The 14,348-nt window shown below is 38.1% G+C and overlaps 2 protein-coding genes and 3 long non-coding RNA genes across 9 annotated transcripts; 2 read left to right on the top strand and 3 right to left on the bottom strand.

Annotated features, from left to right (window-relative positions):
- Positions 1–1,571: 1,571 nt before the first annotated feature.
- LOC133740567 (uncharacterized) lies at positions 1,572–4,218 on the bottom strand. 3 transcript variants are annotated; one of them, XR_009861309.1, is made up of 5 exons: positions 4,027–4,218; positions 2,684–2,707; positions 2,373–2,435; positions 2,102–2,290; positions 1,572–1,864 (listed from the first exon to the last, which is right to left on the bottom strand). It is a non-coding gene; the product is annotated as an uncharacterized LOC133740567 (long non-coding RNA). The 3 variants fall into 3 exon arrangements; XR_009861310.1 differs by having other exon boundaries at positions 1,573–1,864; positions 2,118–2,290; XR_009861308.1 differs by having other exon boundaries at positions 1,574–2,290.
- Positions 4,219–4,478: 260 nt separating this feature from the next.
- LOC133738938 (protein trichome birefringence-like 10) lies at positions 4,479–7,759 on the top strand. The gene is made up of 4 exons (XM_062166626.1): positions 4,479–5,236; positions 5,935–6,324; positions 6,566–6,724; positions 6,896–7,759. Exons 1-4 carry the CDS (start codon positions 4,854–4,856, stop codon positions 7,263–7,265), a joined length of 1,302 nt encoding a protein of 433 aa, XP_062022610.1. The 5' UTR covers positions 4,479–4,853; the 3' UTR covers positions 7,266–7,759.
- A 225-nt stretch (positions 7,760–7,984) lies between these two features.
- Positions 7,985–8,800, bottom strand: LOC133738939 (antifungal protein ginkbilobin-like protein). The gene has a single exon (XM_062166627.1). It carries the CDS (start codon positions 8,706–8,708, stop codon positions 8,298–8,300), a length of 411 nt encoding a protein of 136 aa, XP_062022611.1. The 5' UTR covers positions 8,709–8,800; the 3' UTR covers positions 7,985–8,297.
- Positions 8,801–10,618: 1,818 nt separating this feature from the next.
- Positions 10,619–11,983, bottom strand: LOC133735942 (uncharacterized). Its single transcript, XR_009859356.1, has 4 exons — positions 11,613–11,983; positions 11,322–11,513; positions 10,990–11,237; positions 10,619–10,877 (listed from the first exon to the last, which is right to left on the bottom strand). It is a non-coding gene; the product is annotated as an uncharacterized LOC133735942 (long non-coding RNA).
- A 192-nt stretch (positions 11,984–12,175) lies between these two features.
- On the top strand, positions 12,176–14,342 carry LOC133741491 (uncharacterized). 3 transcript variants are annotated; one of them, XR_009861958.1, is made up of 6 exons: positions 12,696–12,926; positions 13,014–13,060; positions 13,267–13,352; positions 13,552–13,657; positions 13,739–13,915; positions 14,039–14,342. It is a non-coding gene; the product is annotated as an uncharacterized LOC133741491 (long non-coding RNA). The 3 variants fall into 3 exon arrangements; XR_009861959.1 differs by lacking the exons at positions 12,696–12,926; positions 13,014–13,060 and adding an exon at positions 12,176–12,665; XR_009861957.1 differs by having other exon boundaries at positions 12,700–13,060.
- The last annotated feature ends 6 nt before the right edge of the window (positions 14,343–14,348 follow it).

Raw genomic sequence — 14,348 nt, 5'->3', positions numbered from 1 at the left:
CGTGTAAAATTATTAACCGCATCCGCCGTCATTTCAATATGGAACAAAACGGTCAACCTTTTTTACGCTTATACCTCCCTAAGAGGAGCTGAACCACAAGGAACTAGAATTTCTGCAAATTTTAAATTGGTTTATATAGCTCATACCCACGAGAGTGTGAGACCTGACAGCTTGAAAAAAAAGGGTTGTGGATGAGTGGTTATGTGAATATTTGTTTTATGTGTATTTAGGGTTTACGGTTGACCACAGAGATCAAGATCCAAACGAAAACGAAAATAGTTGAAACTTTGATCATAGCCATTTCTTCATGTCATGAAAATATCCAGCGGTTGAATTTCATAAATTCTATTTCCTCAGCCTTGTTGGTTATGAAAGGTATACTTTTTCATATAACTAATAAACAAGGTAGAATACATTAGTAGACATATAAGGATTTTGTACGATCCATATAATTGAAATTGAAAATTAATAAATTTGAGATTACACCTTAGTGTAAAATTATCAACTTGCGCTATTCAATTACTATATTAATACATTATTCAAATGATTATGACGTCCACTTGAGAAATAACTTAACAGTATATTTTCACAATTTTTTTCCGGTGAATTGGTCTTTTTTTGACATGCAAATGTTCATGTGACTAATGTTAATTATTTACATAAATTTTGAGGTATAACTTACTAAAAAGATTTCAACAAAAAAAATAAATTTGAGAGGACTTGGGAGGCTTGATTTTTTTATTTTTTATTTTTTTTAGGTTTTTCTAATTGGGTGTAGGACTGTCAAGCCCACCCCAAGCCATAAACCGCTGCCGAACTGGAATCCCGAGTGGCCGAGTCTACGTCTTGTTCACCGGACAGTTCCTTTCACTCCCTCTCAGTCTTTCAGACTCTCACCTTCTTTATTCTCTCAGAGATCAAAGTAACCTACTTCCGTCAGTCTCCCTCTTCAATTTCAGGCAATCAATCAATTCAATGCAAGTATGATTTCAATTTAATCAATTCAATTTTGGGCAATTTTAAGGGTTAAGGATTGATATTAAATTCAATTTCGTGGGTTTTGATTTAGCAGTGGATTGAAGATTTCGTGGTCAAATGAACAATGCGGTCGAAATCAATTGCTCTGGAGGTCCAATTTGTATAAGCTGCGCAAGATTTGTCGACTTTAGTTAGACAATGGGTTGCTGCAAAGTTGGAAGCTGCACATACTAATCCTCATTGAAAATATGACTACCAAACAAACAAAAATTACGAGGACTAAGCTTATCATGGAAACAAAAATAATACACAAGGATATCACAAAGTCTATGAAAACAGTAGCACTAGATAAACTGAAAATATGACTACCACAACAACCAAACAAAAACAAAATAAAAACATTTTTGGGTACGGGCTCTCACAATAAATTACTCAAACTGTCATTTCATTAATAGTTAAGACCAAGATATAACCTAGATGTCCTTAGACACATGTTAATGGTATTACCTAAGTTGGACAAATCTTTGCATTCATATCAAGTATTATGTAACCAAAAAAAGAAGAAGAAAAATTTTCATTTACGTACATAAGTAACAAAATAAAAAAGATACAATTGATTGCCTAGTACCATTTACCACAAACAGCATAAATATCTTTTATAAGTTTAACTACCAATACATTGCTTTTAACAGTTTAGGCAGTAGCAAGTTGAGGGGCGAGTCTTTCTCTAGTTGCCATCTCTAATGACTGCTTGAAACCTCTTCCCTTGGGAAGGAATATTCTAGGCATAATATCGTTGCCATTACTGTACACACATACCAACTGAGGATGACATAAAGAATGCAGTTGTCCCATGTTTCTTGCTAGTCTAAAGAGTATCATAGTCCTTCACCAAAAAAGAAAATGGTATTGTAGTCCATAATAAGTAATGGATGCACGAAACAGTAAGTCTAACAATGAGTGTTAAAAGTGAGAGTAAAAAAACACACAAGGACATGAAGAGAACTCATGTTTCTCCCCTCCCACAGCTTAAAATATATATTAATAAGCAAAAAAAAGAAAAAAAAAGAAAAGAAAAAAAAAGAAAGGAGACTCAAATCAGTAACACTAAGCAATTACATACACATTCATCAGATAACCTCGTTATTTCCTTCCGCATAGTGATTGCAATGGATCCATTACTACACGTGGAATCAAAATCATTCAGTAAGCAAATCCAAATAAATTGCTAAACCAATCTCTTTCTTGCAGTGATATATATTGTCCATTCACCTGGTTTGAACCCCTTATATAAATTCCAAAACATCAAGACCTGAAAAAAAAAAAAAGTTAAACCTTCAATTGCAGGACAAACCTTAATCTGCAATCTGCATAAGCATGCCTTATGCCCTTACCTTTGTATTGCTCAAGTCTTCCTCTTTCTGTTTCAGTCATGACAATTGCAAGTGAATGGACCCCTGCAAATACAGACGATGAAAATCATGAAATTAATCCAAATCATTTTCTCCCATTCATAGCAATTGCATACTAAACCAAACAGTATAATGTAAAAGCTTAACCAAACAGTGACATAAGAAGGGAAAGACTAAGCTAAAATGGGTCAGGATTTGTTCAAATTGTTTAGGAATTGAGATCAATTGAAAAAAGAAACCACAGGTGTTTGGGAAACCAAATTTAGTTCAATGGAGAAGAACAAAGGGGTTACCTGGAACCATAATTAGTCAGATACCTGAAAGATTTAAAGAAAACCACAGGAAAAAATCTATTAGGTGGGAAACTCCAAAATCTTTTGAAAACGAAACCTCAAAAGTTTTCTAAAGAACAAATAGTGTGCGAAAAAAATAATACCATATGTATTTAGTTTTGTACGAAAGAAACCTTAGGTAGAGTAATGTCCAAATCAAATCACAGGGGAGTTAATTGAATATCAAAGGAAGAAGATATGATAAACATGTTAAACAGAAAGAAACCTCATGATTCTTCCCTTGCAGTTCTAAATGCAGCAGAACTTGACACACTTGTTGAAATTTCATTAATTCTTAATATTTTTGTGGTGTCACCTCATAAAAGAAAATCTACATCCAAGCAATCCGCAAGCTAATGAAGAACATCTTAACTGAGGAATAGACTGAAATCTCAACCCAAAGCCTATAAGCCATATTCAACCCCAGCAGTTCATAAACTTTCAACAACAAAAACAAAGGAAGAAAACTAAGTTCTATGAAGTTCAGAAACAAAGCAAACCAAAATTTCAAAATTGAAGCAGCTAAGAAGTTAGAACCCAAGAGACTATCCATACATTGGCCAATCAATTCTTAGTTAAGATAGCCAACAAAAGTGTTAATGTCTAAAAGTTCGGCGGTAGCTGAACCTTTGTTAACGCTGATCCGGCGGGCGGATCGATACTTGTGACGTTCTCAAAGTCTCCGCTACCTGTCAAGTAAAATACAAAGGGCGTCAGAGGGAGACCGCGTTGGACGGTCTTCAACTCTCCGATGTCTAAGTTAGTCAATGTATTTATGTTGACAAAGTAACAGTAGGTAAGTATTGAATGCGTAATTAATGAGGAGAGAGGAGAGAACATTTTATAGGTGAGGAAGAGGTTGATCTTCTCTTTGTTTTCGATGTGGGACTGATGTGCTTCAGTCCCCAGCTCTGGGAGCTTCTGATGCTACCTTGGCGCGGCGCGTGGCGGCGCGTTGGCGGTGATCTGGGGGTGATCCGCCGCCGAGATTGTAGCCCGCCTGGCGGTGTGTTTGCATGTCATTCCCTTGGTTGGAATTAGTACCTTTGGCGGTCGAACGAGCGTGGCCCATTATAGCTAATTATGCTTGCAAATGTACATGTATGTACAAAAAGCTAATACGGTATGGAGTACTATGTGAAGAATTGAAGAAATTAAAACAAAGATGCGAGGACAGTGATGATCGTGTACTATGTAAACAACATGAAATTAAATCGTTCTTTGAAAGAAAACCATATGAAACAAGCACAAAAATCAATTAGCAAGGAAACCCAAATCAAAGGAAAAAGATAACACACAATTACCGGATAACAATTCCGGGACCGTGCCTACTTCAAGAAGGAGGGGAATCTGCAGAAGGCACCGATGCTGAGGTTTAATCAGCCTGATTCGATCTCTCCTTCCCAATATTCTGTGTCTCCTCTTCTCGTTTGGGTATTCATAATAGTTGCTTTCTCCTTCCCAATATTTTGTGGAGACCCAACCATTCTATGCGGCTGCTGAGAAAAATTAGAGTGTATTTCTTTTTTGGTTTTAGGTTATTTCCACTGTATATCACGTGCAAGGCATGTGAGTGTAGTAAAACAAGTTTTACTGACCTAGACGTTTTTTTGGCCTAAAGGATCCTAACAGCGCGTGTATTGCACGCACCGTTGAAGAACCCAGGTGAGCACCCACCTAGGTGGGTGGAAGAAGCACGCATCAATGTTTTTAGTGCTTCGACCAAAAAAAAAAAAAAAACTCTCACTTTGTCGTCAAACCCATTTCGCTCCTGTCAAATTAAGACACCTTTCTCTTTCCATCTCCTTCTTCTGCCTCAATCAAACACCACCACCGTTTTGAATGCTTAACATGATTTACAGACTGAAACTAATAACTCTGATGCTGATCTTAGACCAAGAAAAACCAAACCCAGTTACAAAAGATGCCTTCGTAGGCCTTTTCACCATTAATACTCTCACCTTTCCTCTCTTTTGAGACCCCACTTCCCTGTCCAAGTCCAAAGCTCCCATCTTTTTAAACACCCCTTTTGCCTTTGGACCATTTCTCTCTCAAGCACGCCCTTTGAAGAATTATTAAGCTTCCATTATATGACCAAAGTGGGTTTTACTAGTTCCACAGTGCACAAAGAATGACCCACTTGGAGTTCTTCAAGAAAATCAAGCGCTTCAATCCTCTAGAGCCTTCTCTGGGCATTCTTGGCTTCTTCTTGGTCACTGTTTTACTCATTGGGTGCTTCTCCTACTTGGACTACCGCACAGTTGTCCATGGGATTCGCTCTCATCTTTTGCATGGTTCATCTCCTGGTGGGAAAGCACGGTCAGGATTTCTTGATCAGGGGAATGAAAGTTGTGATGTGTTTGATGGGAATTGGGTTTGGGATGAGAGCTATCCTCTGTATCAGTCCCAGAATTGCTCATTTTTAGATGGAGGGTTTAGGTGTACTGAGAATGGAAGGCCTGATAGCTTCTATACCAAATGGCGCTGGCAACCCAAAGATTGCAACTTGCCCAGGTTTTTGTACCATTATCTCTCTTTAGTTTGTGGTTTTACTTTTTGAAGTTGCCCAGAATTTCATTCCTTGAAGTTTTGAATGTCATATCTCTGTTGCTTTGGATTAGTATAGGTGAAAGGTTTTGTCGTAATGATAGAGTAATAGGCAGGAGTTAAATTTATGTTTAGGATTTTTGATATAATGGTCATGTTTATGTGTATAAAGTTTGCATCTTTATGGAAGTAGATTTTTTTTCCCTGTTAAGTTTGGCCTGATTTCCTGGATTCTGTTTCTCGTTTCATGTTTGCCTTCTCTTTATTGTTGTCATTGTCATTTTCTGTTCCAACAAATTTGAATTATGGACATTGTACAAGTTGATTGATATGTCCCCTTTGATGATTAGCTGCACCCGTGAACCTTTTGGGTTTGGTATTTTTTGAAATTGGAGGTTTGGGTTTTCTTTCTCTGTTTATAATTGATTATCATTTGCTTGTTTTCAGTCCAAACAGATGGTAGCCACTTATATACTTATATACAGTTAACATTGTGATCAAGTGTACCTGTAGGTTTAGCTTCAATTATACTGCAATAATGGTTATAACTATGATCAACCTCGTGTCTCCTTCTAGCTTAGGGGCATTAGTTACTGACGTACTTTGAGTTCTGTTCTAACCAGGTAGTTTGGTCTTATTGGGTTTCTGTCTTCTCTTGAGAACAGATTTGATGCAGGGATGATGTTGGAAAAGCTTCGAAACCGACGTCTTGTATTTGCTGGTGACTCGATTGGAAGGAACCAGTGGGAGTCTCTTCTCTGCATGCTCTCTTTTGTAATTCCTAACAAGACTTCAATCTATGAGGTGAATGGGAGGCCAATCACGAAGCACTCAGGGTTTTTGGTCTTTAAGTTTGAGGACTTCAACTGCACAGTGGAATACTACAGGTCACCTTTTCTAGTCTTTCAGGGCCATCCCCCGGCTGGCGCCCCTGAGGAGGTGAAGTTGGCTTTAAAAGTGGATAAAATGGACTGGATTTCCCGCCACTGGAGGGATGCAGATGTGCTGGTTTTGAATGCTGGGCACTGGTGGAATTATGGGAAGACCATAAGAGAGTAAGTTAGATTTATGTTCTGATTACTTTCTAGATCTTTTTGCTATTTTCATTACATTTCTTAAAGATACATATGCAAGCTCTCCACTTAAAGTCAAGTAGAAGGATATTTAGCAAAGAACATTGTACTTTAGAGGTATTTCAATTGAATGGTTGAGTAAGGATCAAAGTTTTCATGTGGAAAGAAATATATGCCTTTAATGAATAGGATGTTTGATCTTTTGAAGTGCATTATTTGTTAGGGGTTGCTACTTTCAAGAAGGGGAGGAGATAAAGATGAATATGACTGTTAAAACTGCATACCAGAGATCAATGGAAACTTTGCTTGATTGGATTGATAGTGAAGTCAACATAAGCAAGACTTATGTACTTTTTCGAACTTATGCTCCTGTGCATTTCAGGTTTGCTCTATCATTTAAGTTGCTTAGTCTCATTGGTAGATTATTATTTGCTTCTTTGTCGCATCAAATTTCAGTTTGAATTGTTCTTCAGATGTTAGTGTTTTCTTTAAGCTTCAGGCTTTAGCACGGTATACATACTGAGCACTAATAAATAGGCTGTTTATGTATCAGTGGTGGTGATTGGAATGCTGGCGGTGGTTGTCACTTGGAAACTCTACCTGGATTAGGCCCATTGCCTGTTTTATCCGACAGTGTTTACAAGACTATCTTTGATGTGTTATCTGAGCGGTCAAATGAGTCGCATGTAAGAAAATTCGATTTTCTGAATGTAACAAACATGTCTCTATGGAGAAAAGATGGCCACGCATCTCTGTACTATCTAGGGCCTAATGGAGCAGCCCCTATCAACCATCAAGACTGCAGCCACTGGTGCCTACCTGGTGTCCCTGATGCATGGAACGAACTTCTGTATGCCCTTTTCCTAAAACAGGAATCCATTCGCTCAGGAAATTCAACCAAATCTTCTCAGCTTCCGTTGTGAAAGGGATTAAAACTTCCTCAGTTGACCAGCATAATGATCATAAAAGGACTTAACTGCAAAGAAGGATCAAAAGAGTGGACCATTTTGTTCTGCTTTTACACTAACCGGAAAAGTTCTGGCATGCAAAGCTGAGAGTTAGGTTTCGCTTGAGCACTAGCTGGAGTTTGCTTAACACGCGGAAAGTTAGAATGACAGATTGCGTCCGAATGATGATGACACTTGGCTAGGCTAATGGGTGAAGCAGAGATGTATTAATTGGGGACAATCCAAACATCTCCTTGAAGGCTTTATACGGTAACTATAGCAAATTTATTGTTACCAGACTCAAAGTTGATTTATGGAGCATGTCATACTTTTGTAGGGATGTGAAGTAGTGATGAGGCAAGTTTGATAGCACTTGCATACACCTGGTTTTAGTGTTCTCACATGATGTAATTACACAAAAGAAAATGATGAAAAGGTTTATTTTCCATATAACAGCTTGAATTGTATTACCTAGATGTACTATCAGTTTCGTGACTGGATGGAAATGGCATTAGTTATACAGACGAGCCAAAGAATGCACAATTTTACTGTGAGACTCTAGTGTTAAGATGAGCCATACATGATATATCTCATATTTCTTTTTCTGTTCATATGTTGTTTTCTGAGGCAGCATCAAATTCTTGGTTATTGAACAGTTTCTATTCAAGACTGGGAAATGGAAACTCGGATTGAGATGTGTGAACAACTGAACATAGATGTTATAAATTGAAACAAGGATTTGATTTCCTTGGTAGCAGCAAAGCAGAAATATCGTGCCTTTTCTTCTTTTTAAACCAACTTGTCTCTTTCTCATTTCTGATTTCTTCATGGAATAGATGACCGATCAGACTAACACAGGAAAGAAAGTATTCAATTTTCAAACAAGGATCTATTAGTACATTGAAATTGGACAACGCATTAAGCACTCACTAGCTAGTGGAAATCAAACTCAATAATGAATAGCAATCTAATCTTTCGGGACTTTGACTCTTCCATTCGTCCAGTGATTTACTCGGTGAATGGGTATTGCTCATACCTGATTGAACAATCACCAAGTACAGCACGGCCCCCTATATTGCTCTGACAAGTACCTAACATGTCGGTTTTCGCAATACCGAGACAAGTAGTGCAGTCGGAGCTTGTCACGTTCGGGTTGCAAGAAGCATGGCCGTAAGCAAAAGCATTAGGGTATGGAGATATGTCATAGTAATCATAGTTCTTGTGTGCTGCTGTTGCAGTCTCCAGTTCCTGAAGAACATATGCAAGGCTTATAGCAAATGGATCACCAGAAGTATACACACCTTGGTTGCACAGAACACTTGTTATATTCGTATCCGGAACGCCTCTGATCACAGTGCAGAACCCTAAGAATGAGATTATAGTTGCTGCAACTTTGAGATGAAGAAGAAGAACACCCATTTTCTCTGTTCAGAATTGGAGCTTTGGACTTTTATCGATCACTACAATCATGTGTTTCTCCGTCGACATATCACTAGAAGTCTAGAATTGTGACGATTTTTGTCTTACTCGATTGGTATTATCTTAGGACGGTCCTATTCCTTTCGAGTGTTTTGATTCTCTACAGCAAACTTGTCCCTAAATCCATGAAAATGACTTCAATTTTATCAATTACTGTGTGCCAGTGCATGTTGGAGCTGTGACCGAGGTTTAAAATATTTGAACCTACGATATAATTTTTTTTTTACGGACCGATATTTTCTTTTCTCAACAAATGCTCTTCATTATGGTTGATATAATTAAGGATATCAACAATTTTGAGTATGACCGATAAATAGATCGTCACTCGTCAGCAGAGGCTCCTATATTAAGATAAAAATAAAAACTAAACCATTTTTACGGATGAATTCTTTGTTCTTTTTTTTTTTAAAATAATTATGAATTTTCTTAAAACGCATGTCAAGATGGTCATTACATACCCTTATGCTGCCTTCTATAGACAGATCAAGAAGTTGTGGTGAAAACCACTATAGTACATAGGAATAGACCAACTATATTCGAATTGAGCGCTCATTTATTATAAACAAGCATATATGACATAATAAACAGACAAAGTAAAAAACTTAAATAAAATCCAGCCCTAAAAGGTTAACCCACTTCCTATGAAGCCCAAAGGCCTATCATGCCCAAAGAGAGCAAGCTAGCCCAATAGGCAAGCTTGACTGCAGCCTTGACCCAACGTCATCGAGACCACATCGTGATGCACTTCCACCGAAAAGCCAACTTCCAGTAGGGCCCCTAAACCGCGACACCAATCGCCAAGGGCAGCCTCAGTTTGAGGTTGATAGATCTTGTTCCAGCCTTCCTCGAAAAACCCCGAGATGTCTCTTGATCAGGTATAGCCGTACTTAGAAGACATCCAAATTCCTCTTGTGTTTCCTTGGCCTGCAGCAAGCAGTTGTGTCGGAACCCGCACCACTGGGCTCTATCCCCCGTTTGCCAATTTGTGGCAGCCAAGAAGTGTTACAATATTACTTTGTGACGGCCAATTAAGACCGTCGCTGAGACCATCATGAATCAGTCAAGCGTTGAGATAGACCATTGACGGCCGGAAGTAGAGATCCAAACCTCAAGGGGATAGGGTTGAGGGAGAACGGCACTGCTTTCATGAGTCGCGTGAAAAGATACTTAACTTTTTATTTATCGTCACTGACGAATTATTCTTTGACAATTTAACATACAATTATTCGTTGGCTTCCTCTCATCTCCATAACGCTCTCCCCGAGCTCTCCTAGGGTGAATGCAAGTGACAACCCTACGGCTTTTCTCGGCTCTTCGATCAACTGTCTCACAATCGGCGATGGCTAATCACAAAAATACCAAAACAAAGATTACTGCTTGGTCATAAATTTTGTTTGAAGCAGCTTAAGTGAGCGCAAAATTGAAGCCTAAAGAGGTACGATATGTGATATACCTGTCTAGGAAACTGAAGACAGGCTTTGAGGGAAAGGACAGTGGTAGCTAGGTCGATCTCGAAGAAGCTCCAACCTGTAGATATTTATTCCATGGTAGTGAAGACCAATTTATGTCATGGTTCCCACTTAGCAAAATTTGCCTGTCATATACAGTAATATACATCAACAAGACTAATATAATTAAGCATCAATACCCTTCACGTAATAGAGTACATTACAAAAAGGTAATCCTTCAAATGCTTATGTTTCGAGTAAATATTATTGAAGCTTCATGTTCAAGATGATAGGATATATCAACAATGTATACTCTAGAAGATGAGAGGTGTGATAAACATCATTGGCAAATGGTCCTGCAATTGATCAATAATATTTTGATATTTGGGATCTTAATTAGTCAAATTTCAAACTTGCATTTTTACAGGAATTCGTCTAACGAATAGAATACTTTAGATTGATAACATTTTGACAACATATAGAACATATGTCGTATTTCATGTTCATCACATGTTCTTGAGTGACAAGATCATGGATGATATACCAGCTACTCATCCTTAGACTTCTAGTGCAACACCAGTTTGCAACTACTGGAATTGGAAGTGGACTGTACGGGCAGGTTACTCTTCCCTGTCTAATGTGAAGTAAGGTTCCAAGCATTCTGTATAGATTCGATGAACAAGAAGATAAATTAGATATTTTTATATATACCAATGGAATTAATGAACCCATGCACTTAGCTTCAATAGGGTTTGCAAGGTCTTGAAATTTACTGGCTATAGAGTCGTGAAGTTCATCACCAGCCCATGGGGGGAAGACCAGAAAGCTTATGAAGACGAAAACGAGGACACCAGTAACGACAGTTGAAAGTGGATCACCAGCTAAATCCAAAACCTCCTGGGTACGTAAACCCGAAACAATATATCACTAAATTGAAGGTCAGGATGAATATCATTGCCGCATAGTCGTATCTCTTCTGGATCATCGGCTGCAATTAAGTGTATGCATGTACCAGCAGCACCTGAAAACCATGTAATATATATACTAATTAATTATAAATCGATTAGTTTAAACTTGTACAAATGGGCTATATTAGGAAGCTAACCGATTATGAAACTACAGCGCTTCCTGTCTGGACAGATATTTTACTGATGATAAAGACTGACGAAATAATGATTATGGTGCTGGCCTTTCCCATGCCACCAATTTTTTATCTCTAAAATTGCAGCTGTGCATCCAAGTCCACCTCCTAATAAAATTCCCAACACTCGATTTAAACCCTTGCTAAGTGTAGCACCTGAAAGATTATTAACGTAAGTTGCACCAACTCATATTAAAGTACGTACAGAATCAAATTAAGTTTAAACACGACAAATTTAAAAACCATGAAATATACCTGCAAAGAACTCTTAACATTATGACGATAGTCATTATAGCCCACATGACAGTTTCTTCGACTTGCTCATGGAGAGAGTCGAAGAGATAAAAGTGAAACCGAAACCAAAGCAAGTCCGACCTTGAAGCCGTTAATCAGCTCTCTCAGATCCTGCTTGTTTTTCTTCACTACACTGACTCTCTGAGATAGGAAACAATATTGGAAAAAAAACATAGAAAACTTGCAGTTGCTTGTCTTTTCTTTCTCTTTTTTAGTTTTGGGAGGAGGAAGAGGACGATCTCCATCTGGAATACACTAGCAACCGACGCACACGCAATGCGTATGCAACTTAAAATAGACATCCTTTGATACATATGGTAGAATAATACATATGATAGAATCACTACTACAAAATGGGCTATAGGACACCAATTTTGGGCACTATTCTGAATTGGTGTGTATGTTGAATAGTTTTGCACCGTGTAATTTGATCGGTGAGTTGATATGGAGATGCCACCAACATTCGGTGGCCCAATGCTCATATTTGATTAAATTATTCATAATTGGTACGCTGGGGATTGGTTGGTTACAAATATTTACGGATTTTGCCCCCGAATTACATCTCTTGTTCAGCAAAAGCATGGGTCTTCGTCTTTGGTCAGATGAAAAGAATGGGTGATGGCAGGAAAACCAAAATTTGTTCCAAAATTATACTTTGTTTATTGTATTTGAAAGTTGAAACCCACCCAATATCGATCACAATACGCACTCTGGATCACTTTACCAAAATATGACCTAGCTCTCTTGAAACGAGATTGACTTAGAGACGTCGTCCATGTTTGGCCTCGCTCACCTTGTATCGCTTCATCTTCTCATAGATCTGGCCTTCAAGGAGAAGATCAAGGAATTCAGGATCCGATGCTCTCTGCCGGGGGTTTCGACAACGATCGATCATCAGATGATGTTGGGGCTTCGATTCGGTGGATTCAACACCCTTCTTTGGCTTCTAGTTGGCTGGATTGTGCAGGACGCCCCACACACTCCGCCTTAAACAATTTCTTATCTCAAGACTATGTGAGAATTCACCTTTTCTTTTTTATTCTTTTAGCTAGCTTCTTCGAATTTCTCCACAAGTCTCATTTATCAATGCTCAAGTATGTGTCTCGATCTAGGAATGATTTATGCATGTTTGATTATTCTATGCTTCTGTATGTTTCATGCTATCTAATTTACTCTGTTGACCCCATGTCATGAATATCACTAGCATCAGCATATGCATTATCTAAAGCCGATGGGAGGATAAGGGAAAACTTGAAAGTAACTTTGCTTTCCCAGGTTGTCAATTATAAAATGTTTCTCGTTTGGATATTGGAGTTCAGTGGTACGTTGTAATAATTTGTTTATTATGCTGGCTGCAACTAGTGGAGGAACCAATCAAGGAGAAGATAAGCAATTGCCTTGTTTTGAAGGTGGTACTCCCCCCATTTAGTTCTTTTGCAGAGAATCAAGGCTTTTTTATATGCTCAGCTTGCGGTATTTTGTTCTTTCCTAGAGAGTCAAGGCTTTTTTAGCTGCACAGCTTGATGTTAATGTCTATCATTTTATTGTTTTATAATTTTTGCATTGCTAGTTATACTAATTAGGACATTCGTCAACCTACCTTATGTTTTTGCAGGGGAATCAGATTATCAAATTGGGTCATATATGTAATTGAAAGTGTTAAAAGTGTTGTAGCTGGAGTGTCATGGCAAGCCACTGAAGGTACATAAGCCATAAATAATCTATTGCAAACATTTGGTTTATCTCTTGCTTTGAGTAGTGAAACTGACTACTTTCACTTTTGTACTGGTAAGGGCTCTATTCTCCATTATGAGAATTCAGATCATTTTCTCATGGTAAAGCGTTTAAGTTTGATCGCCTAGTTTAAGCACATTACTTAATATGTGTTTCCGTTTTGTAGGTCCATTACAGATTTTTGGATTACTTCAGCAAATTTCATTGGTAGAAATATTGTGTATGTTTAAATGGACCAGTACTTTACAAATCCTCCCTACCTGATATTGTGGGTAAGAGATATCTCTTGTGCCTATAATGTTGGATGGCTCTTTTGTATTGTCCTGGTCTCTGAGTTTCTTCTCTCTCTGAAGCTGAAGTACCAGATAATGGAGGGGATGATGTACTGCTAATTAAGTGAAGAGTTTATTAGAAATTGTGTAGACATGTTCTCTGTTCCATCAAAAGGGTGTGAGACAAACTTACGAGTTTGTTCCTTATAATTGATCCACTAAAAGAGAACGTCAACCTTGGCCGAAGTGTCAATAGAGGTATGCCTCTGTTCTCTCTCTCTCTCTATTGTTGTCATGGAATTTTACTGGAGTACTATAACTACTAGCTGCTCATTCAGTCTGTGTGCTGTCACATGGTAATGATTCATGTGTTTTCTGCAGGTAGCTTGTATCAAAAATGTAGTGCTTATAAATATGGAGCTCGCAAGCTAGGCTGGATTCTCTTGTTACCAGTAGAGAGAATATCAGATGAACTTAACAAGTTTTTTGCCACACTTTGGATAGGCATGAAAGTAAATGCCAGACTACTGTGCAAAATAATGCCTTCTTGGAGCTTGGTGAAGATTTGGAGTTGATACCAGTAAATGAAACATCAACTATGTCTCTTTGTGGTAGGTTTAAGCTTTGTAAGTTGCAATAAGTTTCTTTATTTTCGGATAAGCTAGTGCAATAAGTTGTATTTACGTATCTG

Source organism: Rosa rugosa, chromosome 3 (genome assembly GCF_958449725.1).
Source record: "Rosa rugosa chromosome 3, drRosRugo1.1, whole genome shotgun sequence".
Taxonomy (NCBI): domain Eukaryota; kingdom Viridiplantae; phylum Streptophyta; class Magnoliopsida; order Rosales; family Rosaceae; genus Rosa; species Rosa rugosa.
This window is presented reverse-complemented; position numbering and strand designations above follow the sequence as displayed.

Excerpts from the sequence above, each read along its gene's own strand:
- LOC133738939 (XM_062166627.1), bottom strand. The coding sequence starts at position 8,708 with ATGGGTGTTCTTCTTCTTCATCTCAAAGTTGCAGCAACTATAATCTCA.
- LOC133738938 (XM_062166626.1), top strand. The coding sequence starts at position 4,854 with ATGACCCACTTGGAGTTCTTCAAGAAAATCAAGCGCTTCAATCCTCTA. Across the intron at positions 6,325-6,565 it reads TATGGGAAGACCATAAGAGA|GGGTTGCTACTTTCAAGAAG; the intron begins GTAAGTTAGATT and ends ATTATTTGTTAG. Across the intron at positions 6,725-6,895 it reads TATGCTCCTGTGCATTTCAG|TGGTGGTGATTGGAATGCTG; the intron begins GTTTGCTCTATC and ends TTTATGTATCAG.